Below are 24,037 nucleotides of genomic sequence, written 5' to 3' on the forward strand. Positions count from 1 at the left end.
TGTCAATGTACCTCGGTACGTGACAATAATAAACCAGATCCGATGACCAGCCCCTGCTGGATGTCGTCTTGCTCCTGCCGCATGCAGGCGCTGGCTGCTTCACGGCTGAGGAGCCAGGAGAGGAACTGAGAGCAGTCGTCAGTGAACAGCTCAGCCTCTGACCTCTGATGGAAGCACAGCATTAACCAAGCAGCTGAAGATGGTTGGATCTATTTTTAAAGTAAATGCACCTGCATGCCCTTATTTTTATCAGAATATCCTGCTTTTCCCTTTGTAAATAGGACAAGCACTGATGTGACGCAACTTTCCTCAAGGAGGCAGTGAACCTCGGAGTGCTAATCTCTTGGAATGCCACTAAAAAAATCATTGTTCTAGAGGTAGATCACCTGGCAACCCATTTAAATGTCTCTTGAAACTTGTGTATTTTGTATAACTTGTATTTTAAACTTGTGTGTGAAAGCTTTAGTAACTCCCTTGACAATAAGCCACACCTGAGAATATTTCAGGCTGGAGATTAAACTGTGACGGATGATTAGGATTCTTTTGCCAAATAGATGCTCTCAAACATTATGAACAAGTTGGTGCATAGTCTCATTTATAGAAAATTGTGTACTTGTAATAGAGACTCAAAAGGCTGAAGATGCTGGAATCTGGAGTAACAAACAATCTGCTGGAGGAACTCAGCAGGTTGAGCAGCGTCTGTGGGAGGAGAGGAATCACCAATGTTTCAGGGGAGAAACGCTGCATCAGGACTGAAAGTGGAGAGGCGAGATGGCCAGTATCAGGAGGAGAAGGGGAGTGGTGGGAAAGGATTCTGAGGTGATTGGTGTACTGAGGGGAGGTGTAATGGGACAGGCAGGTATGGCTGGGTAGGGGAGGTGAGCGGAAGTGAGTGATAGATGGAAGCTGACAGAGAGAGAGAGGAGAATGGAAAATAAACCAGACAGAGAAAGGAGGAGGGAGGGGAAGTGAAGATGGAAGACAACTGCTGGAACTGTATTTCTATGTTATATTGACTATCCTGTTGTACATAATATTTATTGTAAATTACTAAAATTGCACATTGCACATTTAGACAGAGACGTAACATAAAGATCTGTACTCATGTATATGAAGGATGTAAGTAATAAAGTCAATTCAATACAAAGGAGATAATCAGGAACACAAATTGCTAGCAGAGTTGGATTCAGATAGGTAAAGAAGGTGAGGATGTCTCCTTTGCCCTCCTGGCTCCATTTACCCACTACACCCACAGGTTTACCCCCATTTAATTCCAACTGTTACTCACCTCTGTCCTAGTGGTTCCCATTTTCACCTCCTTCTCTGAGTCCAGTTCTGTTAGCACTTTGTGTTCTTGCTTCTCTGCCTCCAGCAGCTCTCCCATCTTCACACTCCCCTCCCCTCCACTTTGCTCCACCTGCTTCTCTCTTTCTCCTCTCTCTCTTCATCTGCCTGCATCTCTCATTCATCTGCCACTATTTTCCAACTCCATCCCCGCTCTCCTCTCTTACCTGGCACCACCTGCCTGCCACCTTACACCCTTCCTCAGTCCACCAATCGCCTCGGCATCATTTCTCACCACTCCCCTCTCCATTCTGTGTCCTGATGCAGGGTTTCTATCCAAAACATCGACAGTTCCTTTCCTGCCACTGATGCTGCTTGATCCACTAAGTTATCCCAGCAGGTTGTTTGCTGCTATGTACTTCGTACGTTTATGGCCAAGTACTATTGACAACTTGGTGGAGGAATAGGTTACAATATAGTTGGAGCTCTATAAAAACAAAGTTTTGGTTAGGCCACATCTGGAATATTGTATTCAGTTCTGGGTGCCCTATTATAGGAAAAAAAGTAGTCTTTGAAAAGGAGGCAGACGAGGCTTGCTGGGATGCTGCCTGGACTACGGGGTGTACCTGTGTACTATAAAGAGAGATTGGACAGATTTGGTTGTTTACTCTGGAGTGATGATGGATGAAGTGGAGATCTCATAGAGGTTTACAAGATTATGACAGATGTAGATAGCCAGCTGATATTCTTCCCCAGGGTCAAAATGTCTAATACCACAGAGTATGCAGTGAAGGGGGTAAATTCAAAGGAGATGTGGGGGGGGGGGGTTGCGCGACTTTCTTTACACAGAAAGTGGTGGGTATCTGGAACGTGCTGTCAGTGGAATTGCTGGAAACAAAGCAACTCTTAGACAGGCACATGAATGTGTAGAGGATGGAGGGATATGGACGTTGTGTAGGCAAAAGGAATTAGTTTAGTTAGGCATTTAAATCCTAATGAAGGGTCTTATCCCAAAATGTTAATTATGTATTCATTTCCTGCCTGACCTGCTGAGTTCCTCCTGCATTTTGTGTGTATTGTTCTGGATTTCCAGCATCTGTAGAATGTCTAGTTCAATGTCTGATTTACTCAGTTTACCATAGAATTTAGAACATTTACAGCACAGTACAGGCTCTTCATCCCATGATGTTGTGCTGTCCTTTTAACCTGCTCTAGCTCAGTCTAAGCAACACACACAAAATGTCGACTGTTTACTCTTTTCCATGAATGCTGCCTGGCCTGCTGAGTTCCTTCAGCACTTTCTGTGTGTTGCTCGGATTTCCAGCAGCTGCAGATTTTCTCCAGCTCACTCTAAGCCTTCTTTCCCACACAGCCCTCCATTTTCTATCATCCAAGTGCCTAACTAGGAATCTCTTAAATGTCCCTAATGTATCTGCCTTTGTCACCATCCCTGGCAGAACGTTCCATGTATTCTCACCTCTGACATCCCCCAAACACCCTAAAGTGATTCCCCCTCATATTAATCTTTTCTGCCCTGGGAAACCGTCTCTGGATGCCCACACAATCTATGCCTCATAGTTTGTGGAAGCTGCAGCAAGGCAAGGGTTAAAATGTTGTGCTGACAGAACAGAGCACAGAAACCTTGTACTGCCTTCTTCTGCATGTGGGAGTTCAGTGAAGCAAAAGCCAAGATGATAAGCTGAAGAGACAGCTTGCCCAGGCTGAACGTGGCCCTGGAAAGCCGAACTCTTCTTTGTACAGCCTTCTGTTCAAACCTGGGGACAAAGCTCACCAGGTGTACCAAGGCAAGATAAAGATGCAAATGAAGGATTCTAGGGCAACACCTACTATTGGACAGTTAGTTTACTAACTCTCAGGTATTATTGACCTTTTGCAGATAGATTTAATTGGTTATTAACACCTGAAAAATGTATTACGATGGGTACTTAAATATGCAAATGAAGGGATTCAGAAGTGAACAAAGTTTCTGTCTGGATCAATTTCTATTTAAAAGGTGTGATTGAGGAGTAATGAGTGTAAGTTTTCAGAGTCCAGTTAATCAGCAACAAGGTTCAGCACAAAATGATGGGCTGAAAGGCCTCTTCCTGTGTTGTCCATGTTCCTTTTTACCATCAGTTTATCTTTATATTTCCTTGCAAAACAGAAGGTGACCATTCAGCCCAAGTCTGTGGCAATATACAGACCTATGCTATTGCCTCATCCTCCCGTCAATTAGATTACTCATTTTCTCTAGGTGTCATTTAATAGTGTTCAATTAACTTCGCAAACCACATGGCTTTGGGACGTTAGAGAAAGCCAGATTATACAGAGGAAACTCACAGTCAGAGAGGGAATGTACACATCCACGCTGGCAGCAGCAGATGTCAGGATTGAGCTTGTGTTGCTGAAGTTCTGTGGCAGCAGCTCTACTAGCTATGCCATTGTGTAGTTGTATCATTCTGTAGAAATGACATGAGTACACAGCAGCGTAGATAGTGGATCTGCTGCCACTCATATTAGGCTGTCTCTCCTCTCTCCTCCTCCATTGCACAGAAGATACAAAAGCCTGAAAGCACGTACCGATAGGTTCAAGACAGCTTCGACCTATCTGGCATAAGACTAGAAAACAGATCTCTACTACAATAAAGTGGACTCTTGACCTCACTCTATCTTGTTGTGATCTTGCAGCTTATTGTTTGCCTGTATTTTCCCTGTAGCTGTTACGCTTTACCCTGTGTTCTAGTATTGTTTTATATTGTTCTACCTCAGTGCACTGTGAAATGACATGGTCTGTATGAACAGTGTACAAGACCAGCTTTTCACTATCTCAGTGCATGTGACAATAATAAACCAATTCCACTACCAATTTCATCACAAATCCAGGAGAGAATAGAGGCAGACAGGAGCTTTTATACAGTACTATGTAAAATCTTAAGGGTGTGCGACAGGTAGCAGAGAAGGAGTGCCAAGGGTGGGTGGTGGCGCGGGTGCAGCCCTGAGGCACCAGGCAAGGTCATTTGATTCAAAACTATTGGTTCATTGATCATTACAGAAGGTCTGTCTGGTGCTTCCCGCCCCCTCCTCTTTCCCTTCCCAACCATGATTCCCTTCTCCCTGACCCTTTCCCTCTTTCAGTCCACTAACTACACCCAAATGAGAATCAGGTTTATCATCACTCACATGAAATTTGTTTTTTTTTGTGGCAGCAGTACAGTGTAATACATAAAATTACTACAGTACTGTGCAAAATTCTTAGACACTCCAGATATATATATATATATATATACACACACACACACACACACACACACACACACACACACACACACACACACACACACACACACACACACACACACACACACACACAGACTTTTAAAGGTGCTGGTTTGCCAGACAGGGTGACAATGTCACTGAAATATAACATACATCATCACCAGCTTCATCCAAAAGCTACAGACTACTTCCCTGTGAAGCCCTTTGAAGCAAAGTGAGTTAAAGCAGACAGCTGAGGAAACATTGCCAACTGCAGACAGCTTCTGCAGCAGTTCACCTGTCAGAGCTAAGAGACTGTATCCACTGCAGTACTGCCTGTAAATGTAGATCTTAAGACTTAGGAGCAGAATTAGGTCATTCAGCCCATTGAGTCTGCTCTGCCTGTGTAGGCTGGCAACCCATACTGCAGCTCATCCCTGATAGGGGAGCTACAAGTTACATGTACCCCTCATGCTGATCGAAACCAGCTTACTCAATTTGACACTCACAGTCAGAATCAGGCTTATTATCACGGACATATATTGTGAAGTATGTTGTTTTGTGGCAGCAGTACAGTGCAAAACTAAATTACGATGCAAAAATTACTGTAAACTACCATAAACGGATAAATAGAGCAAAAGAGGTTTAGTGAGGTAGTGTTTGTGGATCATTCAGAAATCTGATGGAAGAAGCTGTTCTTAAAATGTTGAGTGTGAGTCTCCAGTCTCTATATCTCCTCCCCAATGGTAGTAACAAATAGAGGGCATGTCGCAGATGGTGAGGGTACCACCTCTTGAAGAGGGCCTCAATGGTGAGGAGGGTTCACCTGTGATGGACCTGGCTGAATCTACAACTCTCTGCAACCTCTTTTGACCCTGTGCATTGGAGCCTGAAAACCAGATGGTGATGCATCAGTTACTTTAACCAAACATCAGCAGTGCATTGTCTGGTTAATGATTAGAAATTCCTTGCTGATCCTGTTGAATGTGAATGAATTGCCTTTTGTAACTCTTGGCTGGTCAGATCTCATTGCATTAATAATGTTGACAACTGATTAAAGGAGCCCCCCCAAAAAAATTAGTCCTCGCCTGAAATTTGCAGTGATTCTTGTACCAGCAGACACTGATTTGAATAGAATTAGTAGCTCACTTGTGTTTGTATGCTTTTGATGTTCATGGCATTGATGAATGATTGGCATCGTTTGCCCGGTATATTTTGTTGTTGGTAATAAAATGGTAGGTTGTGACTGCATACCATCCGCTTGTCATCACTTCACCTAGCTCCCAAATTTCCCAGCTTGAATGCATACAATGGACTCCAGCAAACAAACTCTTTGGAATCCACTCAATAAATCAGCTATGTTTAATCTGGCACTCTTAGAATTGGTTGACAGGATTTCAAATGGTGACAAAGAGGCATACAAGGCTAAGAGAGATCAGCTGGTTGGCCAGTGTCACAGCAGCAACCTCACACTCAATGTCAGCAAGGCCCAAGAATTGATTGTGAACTTCAGGAAAGGGAAGTCAGGGGAACATACACAGTGACTCATTCAGATTCTGAAGATGGTGGAAATCCAGAGTGGCACACAAAATGTTGGAAGAACTCACCTGATCAGGCGGCATCTATGGAGAGGAATAAACAGTCAATGTTTTGGGCTAAGATTACAATCAATTATGTGAAAAGCAAGAACATAGAACGGAAACTTAAAATACCTCAGACTATTCCAGGCATCAGACTGAAGAGAAATATACCAGCTTATTTTGACTCAGGATCTAAGACAGAGGAATAGGACAATGCAAGATAACACCTAGATGCTAATCAACTGTAATTTACAGTAAAATTCATGGCAACCATCTCATATTCCTCTTCAGCACCAACCTCATAATAATCAATTTATTTTCCAAAAGTTGTGAGTCAAAATTAATCTGTTGTTCCTGCTAGTCAAATTATATTTTCAATACTTTGTGGCACGTATACTGACATAAAAAAAACATTATGGACTGTAGCTCAATTACTATTTCGAAATAGATTTTCGACTGGTATCTACTTTTCCATTAAATCACAATGCCAGCTTCTTCATTAAAATTCAGAAATGTCCATCACAGCAGCTTCAAGGAGCTGGTATTTTTAAGCTGCTCTTTGGTAAGGTCAAAGGAAGCAGCTAAAATATTTGGGCTACACTCAAAAGTTTTCATGTGTAGAAGTCTAAAAGCTGGTAGACTGGTCCTGCTGTTGATAAAAATGCCAAGGTATTCATTCTAGGAACATAGTGAGTGAACAATCTAATCCAGGAAAGGACAGGAAATCCACAACACCTGTCTTTATAAAACCACCACCACCTTGGACTCCAGCAAACAAACTATTTACAATCTGTTCTTAAAAAACTAGCTATGGTTAACGTGGGTCCTCTTAGCATTGGTTGACAGGATGTCAGATGGTGATGAAGAGGTGTACAGGAGTAAGACAGGTCAGCTGGTTGGCCAGTGTCACAACAGCAACTTCACTCTCAATGTCAGCAAGACCCAGGAATTGATTGTGAACTTCTGGAAAGGGAAGTCAGGGGAACATACAAAGTGACTCATTTAGGGGTGAGTGGTGGAAGGGGTGAGCAGCTTCAAGTTTCTAGGCTTGAACTTCTTTGAGCATCTATCTTGGGTCTAACACACTGCAGCAGTCATGAAGAAGGCACACCAGCAGCTCTGCTTCGTTAGGAATATGAGGAGATTCGGTACAATGCAAAGACTCTTGCAAATATCTATGGAGATCATTATGACTGGTGGAATCACAGTCTGGTATGGAGACTCCAATGCATACAATCATCAGGGACTTCAGAGAGTTTTGCCTTAGCCAGTTCCATCACAGGCACAACCTACCCACAGCTGAGGGGAAGTGCCTCAAGAAGGTGGCATACACGCATCAATGCTTGGAACATGCCCTCTTTTCCTTGCTCCATCGGAGTGGAGATATAGGAACCTGAAGACCCAAATTCAACAATCAGAAGCAGCTTCTTCACCTTTGCCATCAGATTTATGAATGGTCCATGAACCTATGAACACTGCCCCTTACTCCCTTTCTGTTACACTTTTTTTTGCAACTTGTGACTTTTTATGTTATGCATTTCTATGTCTTATATTGCACTGCTGCCACAAAATAACACATTTCACATCATCAAAGTCAGTGAAAATGAATCTGATTATGACATATCTGAGATGTTTTTCTTTCCAATTATTTTTATTTCTACTTTGAAACCTGCGTGGTCATGGAGAGAATGTACAGACTGCAGCAGAGTTGAACCTGGGTCACTGGCACAGTGATAGTGTTATGCTAGCTGATACGCTACAGTGCTGCCTAATTAAATTGCAATGATGTTCATCTTTTCAAACTGTAAGTGTACTTACCAATGGCGTAATCGTTTAAAATTCTTGAAATTGGAAACCTCATATTCTGTCTGGGTAGCCTCTAATCTGATGGCATGAACATTGATTTCTGTCTGCTCTTCCTTCTCTGTTTTTCCATTCCCATTCTGGCTCCCCTCTTACCCCTTCTGTTCTCCTCACCTACCTCTGGTGCTCCTCCCCTTTGCCTTTCCCTCATGGTCCACTTTCCTCTCCTAGTAGATTCGTTCTTTTTCAGCACCTTACCTCTTTTACCAAGCACCTCACTTCATTCCCCCCCCCCACCTCCTACCCACCCAGCTGCCCCCTCACCTGGTCTCACCTATTACTTGCAAGCTTACACTCCTTTCCCTCCTCCATCTTCTCATTCTGGATTCTTCCCCATTCCTTTCCAGTCCTGACGAAGGTTCTTGATCTGAAACTTTGACTCTTTATTCCTTTCCACTGATGCTGCCTGATCTGTTGAGTTCCTCCAGTACTTTGTGTAGGTTGCTCAAGATTTCCAGCAACTTCGGAATCTCTTGTGTTTATGCTCTTGAAACTGAACCTTCTTTACAGTACAGGTTAGCATCATGTTTTTTTCTGCTACTGCCGAGGTATCTGCAAACAACCCTTTAACCACTGGCTGGAAGGGAAGGCATGTGATAGTCTCCTTGCTGAACCTGTGACAATATTTCAGATGGCAGTTCTGACTAAGAGGATTCATTGGAAACCGACTGAGTGAGAGTGCCAGTGATTTGAAGCTGTAAGATGATAAAAACTTTTGCTTGCAGCTTCCAAAAAATGCCCCATTTGTGGTAATTATATTATGATTGGAGACAAAAGAACTTTCCTGAAAACAAAATACGTTTTAAAAGAGAAAACATGCTCGGTTTTGGCAATGTGAAAACACACATAGCTGATGGATCAGTGAAGCGTAATTAAGGAAAACAATGCAATTATTAGCCTGTGTGCAGAGTGAAAGGGAACAAGTCATCCTTCAGCCTCACCCTCCCAAGGTATTTAGAAAGCACATAGAACCAAGAAATATTTTATGAATCCTTTATTCTTACAAAGGAAATCAAAGCTACCAATTTGTCAGTATAAGAAAATTCAAGTCATAATCTAGAATTGAATGATAAATGACCCAGTTCATGTTAGTGGCTATATCTAAAATACTGTCCAATATTGGGCAAAGTCAAGTCAAGTCAATTTTTATTGTCATTTTGACCATAACTGCTGGTACAGTACACAGTAAAAATGAGACAATGTTTTTCAGGACCATGGTGCTACGTGAAACAATACAAAAACTACACTGAACTACATAAAACAACACAAAAACTACACTGAACTACATAAAACAACACAAAAACTACACTAGACTACAGACCTACCCAGGAATGCATAAAGTGCACAAACAATTCAGGTATTACAATAAATAATAAACAAGACAATAGGCACAGTAGAGGGCAGTAAGTTGGTGTCAGTCCGGGCTCTGGGTATTGAGGAGTCTGACAGCTTGGGGGAAGAAACTGTTACATAGTCTGGTCGTGACAGCCCGAATGCTTTGGTGCCTTTTCCCAGATGGCAGGAGGGAGAAGAGTTTGTACAAGGGGTGCGTGGGGTCCTTCATAATGCTGTTTGCTTTGCAAATGCAGCGTGTGGTGCAAATGTCTGTAATGGCGGGAAGAGAGACCCCGATGATCTTCTCAGCTGACCTCATTATCCGCTGCAGGGTCTTGCGATCTGAAATGGTGCAATTTCCAAACCAGGCAGTGATGCAGCTGCTCAGGATGCTCTCAATACAACCCCTGTAGAAAGTGGTGAGGATGGGGGGGGGGGGGGGGGTGGGAGATGCACTTTCCTCAGCCTTTGCAGAAAGTAGAGACACTGCTGGGTTTTCTTTGTTGAGGAAAGAAGCTGGTGTTGAGGGACCAAGTGAGATTCTCCGCCAGGTGAACACCAAGAAACTTGGTGCTCTTAACGATCTTTACTGAGGAGCCATCGATGTTCAGCGGGGAGTGGTCGCTCCGTGCCCTCCTGAAGTCAACAACCATCTCTTTTGTTTTGTTCACATTAAGAGACAGGTTGTTGGCTCTGCACCAGTCCGTTAGCTGCTGCACCTCCTCTCTGTATACTGACTCATCGTTCTTGCTGATGAGACCCACCATGGTTGTGTTATCGGCAAACTTGATGATGTGGTTTGAGCTGTGTGTTGCAGCACAGTCGTGGGTCAGCAGAGTGAACAGCAGTGGACTGAGCACACAACCCTGGGGAGCCCCCGTGCTCAGTGTGATGGTGTTGGAGATGCTGCTCCTGATCCGGACTGACTGGGGTCTCCCAGTCAGGAAGTCTAGGATCCAGTTGCAGAGGGAGGTGTTCAGGCCCAGTAGGCTCAGCTTTCCAATCAGTTTCTGAGGGATGATTGTGTTGAATGTTGAACTGAAGTCTATGAACAGCATTCGAACATATGTGTCTTTTTTGTCCAGGTGGGTTAGGGCCAGGTGGAGGGTGATGGCAATGGTGTCATCTGTTGAATGGTTGGGACGGTACGCAAACTGCAGGGGGTCCAGTGAGGGGGGCAGCAGGGTCTTGATGTGACTCATGACGAGCCTCTCAAAACACTTCATGATGATGGATGTGAGTGCAACGGGACAGTAGTCATTGAGGCAGGACAGTGAAGACTTCTTCAGCACAGGGACGATGGTGGCGGCCTTGAAGTTGGAATGACGGCGCTGCTCAGGGAGATGTTGAAGATGTCAGTGAGAACATCTGCTAGCTCACTGCCCAGACATAGATTGGATGTGGCTTTTCTATGGGATTATCAGATTAACTGGACTGAATACTTTAGCTGGAATACTTAGGGAAACTTGTTAAAATGTATTGGTGTTTATGGGCAACACACAACCAGCTGGAGGAATGCACCGGGTCAAGCAGCACTGGCAAAAAAGAATTGTTGATATTTTGGGTCCAAAGGATTTCAACCCGAAATGTTGATGATTCCTTTTCTCCCATAGCTGCTGCTTAACCGACTGTTCCTCCAGCTGATTGGTTGTTGCTCCAGATACCAGCATCTGCAGTCTCTTGTGTCCCCATGGTGTTAATGAGGTTTGATTGCATATTATTGAAAATAATGACCATGAAAATAGACAGTTTTATTCTGATGGATAATGATTTAACACCATTAAGATGCTAATTCTGGAAAAAAAAATCACAAAATTTGAATTGAAAGGATGATATCAGAAGTCTCCTTAGACATATACTCAGTGGCCACTTTATTAGATACCTCCTGTATATAATAACGTGACCACTGAGTGTGTGTTCACTGTCTTCTACTGCTGCAGTCCATCCACTTTATGGTTCAACATGCCTTGCATTCAGAGATGATCTTCTGTACACAACTGTTGTATCACGTGGGTAGTTAAGTTACTGTCTTCTTCCTGTCAGCTTGAACCAGTCTGGCCATTCTCCTCTGACCTCTCTCATTAACAAGGCATTTTTGTTCACAGAACTACCATTTACTAGAAGTTTTCTCGTTTATCACACCATTCCCTGTAAACTCTTGAGACTACTGTGTGTGAAAATCCCAGGAGATCGGCAGTTTCTGAAATACTCAAACCACCCCGTCTGGCACCAACAATCATTTCACAGTCTAAGTCACTTAGATCACATTTCTTCCCCATCATGATGTTTGGTCTGAACAAAAACAGAACCTCTTGACCATGTCTGCATGCTTTTATGCATTGACTTGCTGCCACATGATTGGCTGATTAGATATTTGCATTAACAAGTGGATGTACAGGTATACCTAATAAAGTGGCCACAGTGTAGATTCTGAAGGATAATGATTTAAGTCCATTAAAATGTTAATTCTGGAAAAAATTCAAAATTTGAATTGAAAGTATGATATTGGAAGTTTTCTCATGCATAAATATTGAACTTCTTTGCCAGCTTGACACTGAATGATACAGTATGATCCTGGACTGAAAATGATATCAGCTGAGAAATTTGCTGAATGTCCGTCAGACATAGCAAGTGTTGGGCCAAAGACTTCAAATCATAAAATCTGGTATCATGCCCTTTATGTTCTGAACGTATAGGATCTTTCTTTTCCCCTTTTTGGAACTGGATTGGCTGATGTGGTAAAGGGACATTGCAATAGAGACATACAGGTACATGAAATGATGAGACACATAAGTAGAGTTAAAGTAGCCCTTTCCCAGGGTTGGGAATCAAGCACCAGAGGCCATAGGTTTAAGGTGGGAGGCGAGAGGTTTAATAGGAACTCAAGGGCAACATTTTACCCAGAGTGTGGGGTTAATAATGCGGGATGAGGACCAAAGGCAGGGAAATGGAACTAGCTTAGATAAGAATCTTGGTTGACATGCACTAGTGTAAGAAGAAAAGGCATGTTTGGTTCCTCCTTGATGTGTACAAAGTGTGCAGTAAGAAATGGCGGTTGCAACACAAATGGTGCTAATAACTTGCAGATATACTTGGACACATGCTCTTGAGATTAGATACTGGTGAAGAAGGCCATCTTGCAGACCTGCTATTTCTGTCTTTGTGGCATGGTAGCATAGCTCTACTCTTCTGAGGTCTGTAAGGGGTTTGTAAGTTCTCCCTGTGACCATGAAGGGGTCCTCTGGGTGTTCCGGTTTCCTCCCACACTCAAAAGAGGTATGGGTTAGTAGGTTAGTTAATATGTGTGTAATTATGCTGCATGGGCTCAGTGGGTCAGAATGGCCAGTTACCATGTTGTATCTCCAAATATATGCACTTTGGTCAAGGGTCACAAGAGATAAGGGGGCACAGAATGGTACAATAACTGAATAGAGAAGTATTGGGATGAGAACTCTGTTGGGTTTTTGAAAGGTAAGAAAAGGAGAAACTTCTTTTTGAAAGTTTGAACCTTCTCCACTGGTGCAAAGAGAAAGGGAGGAGGTGGCAGAGGAGGCTGTCGGGCATTTCTATTTTATTTAATTTACAAAGTATTTTCTTTTATTTACTTATACAGTGTGGAACTGGCCCTTCCAGCACGCAGAGCCCAGCAGCCCACCATTTTAACCCTCGCCTAATCACAGGACAATTTACAATGACCAGTCAACCTACTAACTGGTAGGTCTTTGGACCATGGGAGAAAATTGGAGCACCCTGAGGAAACCCATGCAGTTCATGGGGAGAATGTACAAACTCCTTACAGACGGTGCCAGAACTGAACTCTGAACTCCTGAACACACCCAAGCTGTAATAGCATTGTGCTAACCACCATGGCACCACTTGAGAATCCCTCCAGCTTTGTATAGATTGGCAATAAATATTATTTTATTTCCTTCTCTATCTTATTAAGCATTTTTCTTTCTTTCTGCATTTTATTATTTATAATACTTATAAACTTTAACACATATACAGTGTCTCCTTTATTTGCAAATATCTCTTATTGCTGAATTAGAAAGAACAAGGAATGAAATTTCAAAATACTTTTGTTACATCCAGTTGTGCTGAAGAGCCTGTAGGCGTGCTCTCTGACTCCACAGCCCGTTCAGCGTACCAAGTCAGTTCTGACCAGGAGTGGTTGAGATGCTTTGCTATCTGAGCTATGTGCTCTGGATATACCTCATCCCAATATTGAAATCCTTCACTTTAATTTGCAAAAAAACCCACTAAAAGTTGTAGGACCTACTAATAAATGACTTCCTTCAACAATACATTTAAAAATGATGGATTATTCTCAACCAAATGGAATATTTTCTAACTTAGGGTCGAGCCTTACCACTGTTATCAATACACCATAGAAAGCATCCTGTCTGAGTACATCGCGGCTTGGCATGGCAACTACTCTCCAAGTGACTGCAAGAAGTGGCAGAGTTGTGGACACAGCTCAGCACACCAAGGACACCAGCCTCCCCTCCATGGGCTCTGCCCGTGCTTCTCACTGCCACACTAAAGCAGTCAGCATAGTCAAAGACCCCCCCCCCCCCCACCCCGGACATTGTCACTTCTCCCTTTTTCCATTGGGCAGAAGATACAAATGCCTAAAGCAGGTACCACCAGGCTCAAGAACAGCTTCTACTCTACTGTTATAAGGCTTAATATGACTCTTGACTTCACAATCTTCCTCATTATGATCTTGCAACTTATTGTTTACCCACACTGCACTTTCTCTGTAGCTGTTACACTTTATTTTGCACTGTTATTGTTTTACCTTGTTTTATCTCAATGCACTGTGTAATGATATGCAGGAAAAGCTTTTCACTGTATCACAGTACATGTGACAGTAATAAACCAATTTCAAGTCTAATACAATTTGCCAGCAGCATTATCAATAATAGCAATTATCTTATGTAGTAATGACAGTGTTCTCCACTTCAGAAATTTATTGAAGTGAAAGATGCATTGAATACTCTCATTTGAGGCGAGTTAATTCAGGTGTTTCATGCTGCAGCCTAAATATCTAATAAGAGTCAGGTGTGAATTATGTGGTAAACAGATTTACGCTGCTCCTATATAACACGTTATGGAACTTGACTGCAAATTCTCGATGAATATAAATGACGAACTCTCTCCAAAGGAGATTTATAAAGGGATAACCTTATTCTGTCAATCCATGCTCATATCAATCGAAACAAAACTTGCAAAGATATGTAAGTGGTTACCTCCTCGGCACGTTGGGCTTGGGGGTGATTTTCCAGGAAGCTGCCCTCTAACACAGAGCCCACAATGGTGAGCCCTTTCCCGGCCTTCAGCTGGCACGTGAATGTCAAAAGTTGTGGGTGTTTGACATTCTGGTCTTGGTCCACCTTTACGAGCACGAGAAGCTGGGGCCTAACAACAAAGCAGAATATTTTGTCAACTCAACTTACAAGAAGAAAAATATTACTTATCCAATCTGGATGTCGATGCATTTAAAGCAGATTTATTATAACAGAAGCTAAGCCTTCATTATCATCCATTCTGTGGAGTAAAGTTGAGTTAATGTCTTAAAGGTACAGCGATGCACAGCACAGAAATAGGCCCTCCAACCACTAACTCGGCACTAACTATCAAGCACTAATTTACACTAATCATTCCTTCCCCATTTTATTCTCCCCTCATTCTCATCTACTCCTTCCCTGCCCCCCCATCCCAATTCCACCACTCACCTACATACTACGAGCAATTTCCACCACTCACCTACGTACAAGGAGCAATTTACGGCAGCCAATCAAGAGGACTAGAATAGAAAAGCAAGATGTAATGCTGAGGCCTTATAAGGCTTTGGTCACAATACATTTGGAATATTGTGAGCAGTTTTTATGCCCCATATCTAAGAAAGGATGTGCCAGCATGGAAAGGGACCAGAGGAGATTTATGAGAATGATTCTGGGAATCAAAGGGTCAAGGTATGTATGAGTTTTTTTGATGGCTGTTGGCCTGTACTTGCTGGAGTTTTAAAATAATGAGACCTCACTGAAACCTACCAAATATTGAAAGACCTAGATAGAGTGGACATGTAGAGGATGCTTCCAATAGAGTGATATTAAGTCCATAAAACATAGAAGCAGAATTAAGCCATTTGGCCCATCGAGTCTGCTCCACCATTTTATCATGGCCAGTCCACTTTCCCTCAATCGCAGTCTCCTACCTTCTTCCCATAGCCTTTCATGCCCTGACCTATCAGAACCTATCAACTTCTGCCTTAAATGTACTCAGTGACTTGGCTTCCACAGCTGCCTGTGGCAAATAATTTCACAGATTCACCACCCTCTGGCTAAAGAAATTCCTCCTCATTTCTGTTCTAAATGGATTTCCCTCTATTTTGAGGCTGTGCCTTCTGGTCGTAGATTCCTCCACCAAAGGAAACATCCTCTTCACATCCACTCTGTCTAGGCTTTTCAACATTCAATAGGTTTCAATGAGATCCCCACCCATTCATTGATATTCCAGTAAGTATAGGCCTAGCGCCTTCAATCACTGCTCAAATGATAACCCTTTCATTCCCAGAATCATTCTCGTGAATATCCTCTGAACCCTCTCCAATGTCAGCACATTGGAGAGGGTTCCTGCATACTACTAGTGTTTTCAACAGTGAAGACTGATGCAAAATACTTATTCAGTTCATCTCCCATTTCCTTGTCCCCCATTACTATCTCTCCAGTGTTATTATAGCAGCAGAGGGCACAGTCTCAGTAAACAAGGATGTCCCTTTAGAACAGAGATGAAGAGGAATCTTTTTTAGCCAGATGGTATAGATCTGCGGAAATCATTGCCACAGATAGCTCTGGAAGCCAAGTCATTGGATATATTTAAAGCAGAGGTGGATAGATACTTAATTTGTAAGGGCATTGTGGGGAGAAGGGAGGAGAATGGTGTTGAGAGGGGTAATAAATCAGCCATCATGGAATGGCGGAGCAGACTCAATGGACTAAATGGCCTAATTCTACTCCTATTTTTCTGGTCTTATGATCTAACTAGCCTCCCCATCTTGGGAAGTGGGAGGAAACCAGAGCACTGGGAGGAAACTCTTATGGCCACTGGTGGGATATGAAGATTTAATTAGACAGCAGAACAGGCCAAGATGGGACCTGGACCTCTGGAGCCATGAGACTGCAGTGCTGTGCCAACCAGAACATCTCAACACGGTGTGGCTGTACAATGAGAGGAAAACAAAACATTCCTTGTATCTGTCCAATCTGATTGAGTAACCACAACCCTGAGTGCGTAGTGACAGAGGCAGAAAACAAACCCTTCAAAATAAGCTAGCTGTTGCTGAGTTTATTAACCTCTGCTCTTTTGTCACTGATAATCATCAAATGGCAGCAGATTTGCAGATATTGTCACAATATCATTTTGATGCAGAAGGGTTAGCATTTTATTTGGTTACTTGCCTCCAATTCTTGGTGTGCGGAGGGCCTTCTTCAAGCCGGAGCAGAGCATAACGTGCTGCACTGAGTGACAGGCCACGGATTCCATCGCCCCATTCTTTCTCAGCTCTACAGGGAGAATATAAAGATCAGGGATACATTCTGCTGTTCAATACCGTAGGAATGACCCTTATAACTTAGGCTTTACTGATTAATAATGATTGGACAGCAGCACGTTTGCAATGTTGTCCACAAAGTGTACAAGCTAGAGTAAAGAGATCAGCAAATGATGAATTCTCACCTAGGTTAGACTCCATAAAAATTGATTTCATTGTTAAATATTATTAATCACTCTGATATTGCTGTTTTGCCTAACATTGTTAGTCTGTTTAGGCTGGTTCATTGGATTACTGAAGTCATTGTTTTTCACTCCTTCAGCGTAATTTAGAAGTAGGCACAATTACTTTCCTAAACTCTTTAGGCTTTTCTTTGTTGACATTTTCTGCCCTTTGGAGCTTTTCTAATCATTGTTGTTCAAGGTCCTTTTGCTCGAAACTAAATCCATTCATCCGATGATGAAACCATTTCTTCTTGCTCCTCTTCTTCTTTCTTCTCCTCCTCCCCTTGTTCTTGTTGTTGTTGTCATTCTTCTACTGCTTCTTCCTCTTCTTCTTTCTTATTTTCTTCAACCTCCTCCTCTTGTTTTGCTTCCTCTTCCTTTTCCTTCTTCTTCATCATTTTCTTCCTTTTATTGTTGTTGTTATTGTTGTTGATTATTCTTCTCCTTCTTCCTCTTCTTTTTGCTCTTATTTTTCCTTTTCTCTTTCTGCCTCCTCCTCTTCTTCCTCTACCCAAGTCATATATCAGTCTCCTGAGGGGTACCATACAAAGCTCGTAAGTTAGGCTCATCACGATCTTCAAACCCAGCCTGTCGTCGATCAGTGAGTAGACCAGTTGGTGAATGGCCACACATGATGGGCTGTGATATAGATCTCGTTTCAGCATCATTAATGACAATGGTTTCCCAGTGTCCAGCACTGATCCACCACAGGGGAAAGAATTAAACTGTGTTGAATTGAATCACCTTCAGGTGATGGAAGATTGCTAGAGGACATTTTGACTCCAGCAAGTATCATTGCTACGGTACAAGCCAAGTCTAGGACAACTGACAAGGGGATGCGTGGATCCCATACCTAGGTGCATACAGCCCAGTCCATCACAGGCAAAGCCCTGCCCATCACTGAGTACACTTACAAAGAACACTGTCACAAGAAAGCAGCATCCATCATTAAGGACCCCCACCATTCGGACCATGCCCTCTTTTCACTGCTGCCATTGGGAAGGTAGTCCAGGAGCCTTAGATCCCACACCACCAGATTTGGAAACAGTTATTACCCTTCAACCATCAGGCTCCAGAACCAGCGTGGACAACTACACTCACCTCAATGCTGCACTGATTCCAGAACCTATGGATTCACTTTCAGGGACTCTACAACTCAAATTCTCAGTATTATTTACTTATTTATTTCATTTTCATGTATAAATTTTTATTGATTCTATTGTATTTCTTTACTTTCCTGTGAATGCCTACGAGACAATGAATCTCAAGGTGATACAATATATGCTGACGTCTATGTACTTTGATAATACATTTACTTTGAACTTTGAAATCTGAAGTGTGACAGCTAAGGCTGACCAAACTGGATCTTCAGGGGTAGATTTCCAGAAGATGGGTGAGTGGGAGCTGCAGGGAGCACATTAATAATGGATTCAGCAAATTCTTACCAGGCTGAAAGCTGGAAGCAATACACAAGATCAACTGGTCTTGAAACACATACATCTGACTACATGTAGGCAGCTAACTACAAGTGATTAGTTTAGACAGAGGTGTGTTAGAGTGGCCAGTCTAGTAAACTGATTGCAACTGTTGGAATGCTCGAGCACCAGCAAACGTTCGGGGAGAAGTCGAACAACTAAAAGACCCAACCACTCTCTCATGTCCACACTGTACCAGAATACGTGGATCCCAGATTGGCCTCTACAGATAACGGAGGACCCACCAATAGACAACTGCCTAGAAAAATATCAAACTTGACTTGAGTGTTTACACTACAGGGAAAATGCAACTGTACATCTTGCTATGGATTCACTGTTGTTGGAATAAAGAAATAGAAGACTGAATGACAAAAGTGACTTTATATTTTCTGGTTTATTAAGTACAGAGTCGCCTCGGCAATTTTTCACCTTGTCCTGGGGTTGGAAAACTGTGTATGTGGATGGGTGGGAGGAAGCAGTGGGCTTTTTTGTCACTTGTTGTACTCTGTGTGGTTCTGCTGAGCATTGTGGGCATGCTATGCTGGGGCAGGGGCACGTGGTGACACTTGTGGGCTGTCTCTAGCCCACCATCAGATGTGTTTGTTGTTTATACAAACAATGCATTTCACTGTACATTTCAGACTTCATGTGCTAAATACATTTGAATCTGATCTGAATCTACAAAGATAGTTTTACTCTTTCTCCAGATGCTGTGTGACAGCTGTATTTTTTCCTGTATTTCCTACTTTTTAACATATAATCAGCATCATTACACCACCAGGTTCAGGAACAATTATTATCCACCCACCATCAGGGTCCTGAACCAGAGTGAAATGAACTGAACTGATTCCACAACCGATGGACTCACTTTCAGCAGCTCTACAACTCATGTTCTCAGTACTATTTATTTTTTTTAATCTATCTCTTTTTTTTTTGTATTTGCGTAGTTAGTTTTCTATTGCACACTGGTTGTGTAGTTTTTCATTGATTCTATTGTATTTCTTTGTTCTAACGTGAATGATTCCCAGAGTAGTGTATGGTGACATATATCTACTTTGATGCTAAATTTACTTTGAACTTTTGAACTTTGAACATCTGCACCCATCTGCCGTGGCTTTTTCTCATTGGCTCAGCATGTGAGACGCCAACCATTATCTAAGCTAAAGTGCTAGTACTGTTTAACTTAGCAATAGCACTTTGTGCAGAGTACAAATCAACGTTGACAGGGTAGGACTAACTGCACCACAAGATGCGGCGTTGTTTATTCTGTAAAGAACCACACAAAATAAGCATTGTCACTCACCCATTGAACTCAATGTATTTGTAGATAAGTCCAGCAATTACCATGGCCACTATGGCATAGTACCAAGAGCATATAAACATCAAGGCCAGGCACAGGCTCATTCCCAGGAATGACATAGACCTGAGAAAAAATGACAGCCCATCACAAGCTGCAGAAATATAATTGCACTTTCTACCATACATTGCTCGTTGAAGCATCCGTTACCTATGAACAATTTATCTCCTCTTATTTAGTACTACGCATTACAGCACTTGTGCAACAGTGCCTGTTTCTGTATTACAACAGGATCAGTAATTAATTAGTTTGCAAGCCTGAATTGTGGAAGACTCTGGGCTTGGAAGCCTGTGTGTGTGAGGGAGGGAGGGGGTTGAGAAATGGACTTGTTTGCTGTTGTTGGTGACAGTGCTGCTTGTGTTGTTGCCGTGTTGAAAGTTGTGTGCTTGCTATGTTGACGTTGGAACACTTGAGGGCTGCCCCAGCCCATTGCTGGGTGTGTTGATTGTTAACGCAAATGACACATTTCACTGCATACTTCGATGTACCCGTGATAAATTAATCTGAATCTGACCCTGGAGAACTTTGCATGTTTGTAATTCCAAAAGAATTTTGCCAGAACAGAAGCATGATGAACATACATCTGAGATCTTCTCCCTCTGGATGAGATCTTTGCTGGAGATTAGTATTAAATCTGCACAGTACGAGTAGAGTTGAGTTTGTTTTGCTTTGTGGCATGAAGATATGGGCCTACTGAATGTATTGCTGTAGTAATCATTTCACTTTAATGATGTTGACATTTTGTTGTAAGAATTACCCATAAAATGAATCAGGAAGGCTTTGACACATTAACACTGGTGCTGGGTGGTTCAGACCTCTTTATTGCATGAGTATGTTAACTGGAGAAATGTTGTGGTTAGATGAAGTTTATTGATAGTTGAAAATTAATCCTGATAATCCCTGATTAAATTCTCAGAAATTCTTAGTGATTTACTGTTTCTTATCTTCTCTCCTCAATGTAATACATTCTAAGGAATCTGCTACCTTCTGTAAAACATTTATAAGTGCTCTAAACTACTTCTTATCAACCCAACATACAGTGGCATGCAAAAGTTTGGGCACCCCTGGTCAAAATTTCAGCTACTGTGAATAGCTAAGCAAGTAGAAGATGAATTGATTTCCTAAAGGCATAAAGTTGAAGATGACACATTTCTTTAATAACTTAAGCAAGAAAACTTTTTTATTTCCAGCTTTTACTGTTTCAAAATAACAAAAAAGGAAGAGGGCCCGAATTAAAAGTTTGGGCACTCTACATGGTCAGTACTTAGTATAACACCCTTTCGCAAGTATCACAGCTTGTAAAGGCTTTTTGTAGCCAGCTAAGAGTCTTTCAATTCTTGTTTGGGGGATTTTCGCCCATTCTTCTTTGCAAAAGGCTTCTAGTTCTGTGAGATTCTTGGGCCGCCTTGCATGCACAGCTCTTTTGAGTCTATTCACAGATTTTCGATGATGTTTAGGTCAGGGGACTATGAGGGCCATGGCAAAATCTTCAGCTTGCACCTCTTGAGGTAGTACAATGTGGATTTTGAGGTGTGTTTAGGATCACTATCCTGTTGTAGAAGCCATCCTCTTTTCATCTTCGGCTTTTTTACAGATAGTGTGATATTTGCTTCCAGAATTTGCTGGTATTTAATTGAATTAATTCTTCCCTCTACCAGTGAAATGTTCCCCGTGCCACTGGCTGCAACACAAGCCCAAAGCATGATCGATCCACCCTCATGCTTAACAGTTGGAGAGGGGTTCTTTTCATGAAATTTTGCACCTTTTTTTCCTCCAAATATACCTTTGCTCATTGTGGCCAAAAAGTTCTATTCAAAAGGTTCAAAGGAGCATCTAAACAAGCCTCATGCACTTTGGAAACAAGTCCTGTGGACTGATGAAGTTAAAATAGAACTTTTTGGCCGCATTGAGCAAAGGTATGTTTGGAGAAAAAAGGGTGCAGAATTTCATGAAAAGAACCCCTCTCCACTGTTAAGCACAGGGGTGGATTGATCATGCTTTGGGCTTGTGTTGCAGCCAGTGGCACAGGGAAACATTTACTGGTAGAGGGAAGAATTGAGTTCAATTAAATACCAGCAAATTCTGGAAGCAAACATTACACCGTCTGGAAAAAAGCCAAAGATGACATGTGCAGGCTTCAACAGCAGGATAATGAACCTAAACACACCTCAAAATCCACAATGGGCTACCTTAAGAGGCACAAGCTGAAGGTTTTGCCATGACCCTCACAGTCCCCTGAACTAAACATCATCGAGAATCTGTGAATAGACCTCAAAAGAGCAGGGCATACAAGGTGGCCCAAGAATCTCACAGAACTAGAAGCCTTTTTCAAGGAAGAATGGGCAAAAATCCCCTAAACAAGAATTGAAAGACTCTTAGCTGGCTACAAAAAAGCGTTTACAAGCTGTGATACTTGCGAAAGGGTGTGTTACTAAGTACTGACCATGCAGGGTGCCCAAACTTTTGCTTCAGGCCCTTTTCCTTTTTTGTTATTTTGAAACTGTAAAAGATGGAAATAAAACAGTTTTCTTGCTCTATTCACAGTAACAGAAATTTTGACCAGGGGTGACCAAACATTTGCATGCCACTGTAGATGAAATAATCTGTTATATGCATTATACTTGGATACTGATGCATTCCTTAAGCAACACTCTGCTTTATTTAAGAGTAATTTTTCAAATGCTTCTGTCATGACTGGACAAAAACAATAGACAATAGGTGCAGAAGTAGACCATTCGGCCCTTCGAGCCTGCACTGCCATTTTGAGATCATGGCTGATCAATTACTATCAATACCCGGTTCCTGCCTTGTCCCCATATCCCTTGATTCCCCTATCCATAAGATACCTATCTAGCTCCTTCTTGAAAGCATCCAGAGAATTGGCCTCCACTACCTTCCGAGGCAGTGCATTCCAAACCCCCACAACTCTCTGGGAGAAGAAGTTTTTCCTTAACTCTGTCCGAAATGACCTACCCCTTATTCTCAAACCATGCCCTCTGGTACTGGACTCTCCCAGCATCCAGAACATATTTCCTGCCTCTATCTTGTCCAATCCCCTAATAATCTTATATGTTTCAATCAGATCCCCTCTCAATCTCCTTAATTCCAGCGTGTACAAGCCCAGTCTCTCTAACCTCTCTGCATAAGACAGTCCTGACATCCCAGGAATTAACCTTGTGAATCTACGCTGCACTTCCTCTACAGCCAGGATGTCCTTCCTTAACCCTGGAGACCAAAACTGTACACAATACTCCAGGTGTGGTCTCACCAGGGCCCTGTACAAATGCAAGAGGATTTCCTTGCTCTTGTACTCAATTCCCTTTGTAATAAAGGCCAACATTCCATTAGCCTTCTTCACTGCCTGCTGCACTTGCTCATTCACCTTCAGTGACTGATGAACAAGGACTCCGAGATCTCTTTGTAATTCTCCCTTACCCAACTCTACACCATTCAGATAATAATCTGCCTTCCTGTTCTTACTCCCAAAGTGGATAACCTCACACTTATTCACATTAAACGCCATCTGCCAAGTATCTGCCCACTCACCCAGTCTATCCAAGACACCCCGAATTCTCCTAACATCCTCATCACATGTCACACTGCCACCCAGCTTAGTATCATCAGCAAATTTGCTGATGTTATTTTCTATGGCTTCATCCAAATCGTTAACGTAAATGGTAAACAGCTGTGGTCCCAATACCGAGCCCTGTGGCACCCCACTAGTCACCACCTGCCATTCCGAGAAACACCCATTCACCGCTACCCTTTGCTTTCTATCTGCCAACCAGTTTTCTATCCATGTCAATGTCTTCCCCCCGATGCCCTGAGCTTTGATTTTACCCACCAATCTTCTATGTGGGACCTTATCAAATGCCTTCTGAAAATCGAGGTACACTACATCCACTGGATCTCCCCCATCTAACTTTCTGGTTACATCCTCGAAAAACTCCAACAGATTAGTCAAGCATGATTTACCCTTGGTAAATCCATGCTGGCTCGGCCCAATCCTATCACTGCTATCTAGATATGCCACTATTTCATCCTTAATAATGGAGTCTAGCATCTTTCCCACCACCGATGTCAGGCTGACAGGTCGATAGTTCTCTGTT

At 42.4% G+C, this 24,037-nt stretch overlaps 1 protein-coding gene across 3 annotated transcripts in view; it reads right to left on the reverse strand.

Annotated features, from left to right (window-relative positions):
* The window catches only part of LOC140735960 (solute carrier family 12 member 5-like), a 1,160,378-nt gene that overhangs the window by 35,711 nt on the left and 1,100,630 nt on the right, over positions 1–24,037 (reverse strand). For all 3 annotated transcript variants that reach the window (XM_073061588.1, XM_073061587.1, XM_073061589.1), the window contains exons 15-17: positions 19,875–19,994; positions 16,781–16,885; positions 14,570–14,738 (exon numbers count right to left, since the gene is read on the reverse strand). In XM_073061588.1, coding sequence (XP_072917689.1) covers positions 14,570–14,738; positions 16,781–16,885; positions 19,875–19,994 — 394 coding nt within the window. The remainder of the gene's footprint in view (positions 1–14,569; positions 14,739–16,780; positions 16,886–19,874; positions 19,995–24,037) is intronic.

The sequence above is a fragment of the Hemitrygon akajei genome, chromosome 11 (assembly GCF_048418815.1).
Source record: "Hemitrygon akajei chromosome 11, sHemAka1.3, whole genome shotgun sequence".
NCBI lineage: Eukaryota > Metazoa > Chordata > Chondrichthyes > Myliobatiformes > Dasyatidae > Hemitrygon > Hemitrygon akajei.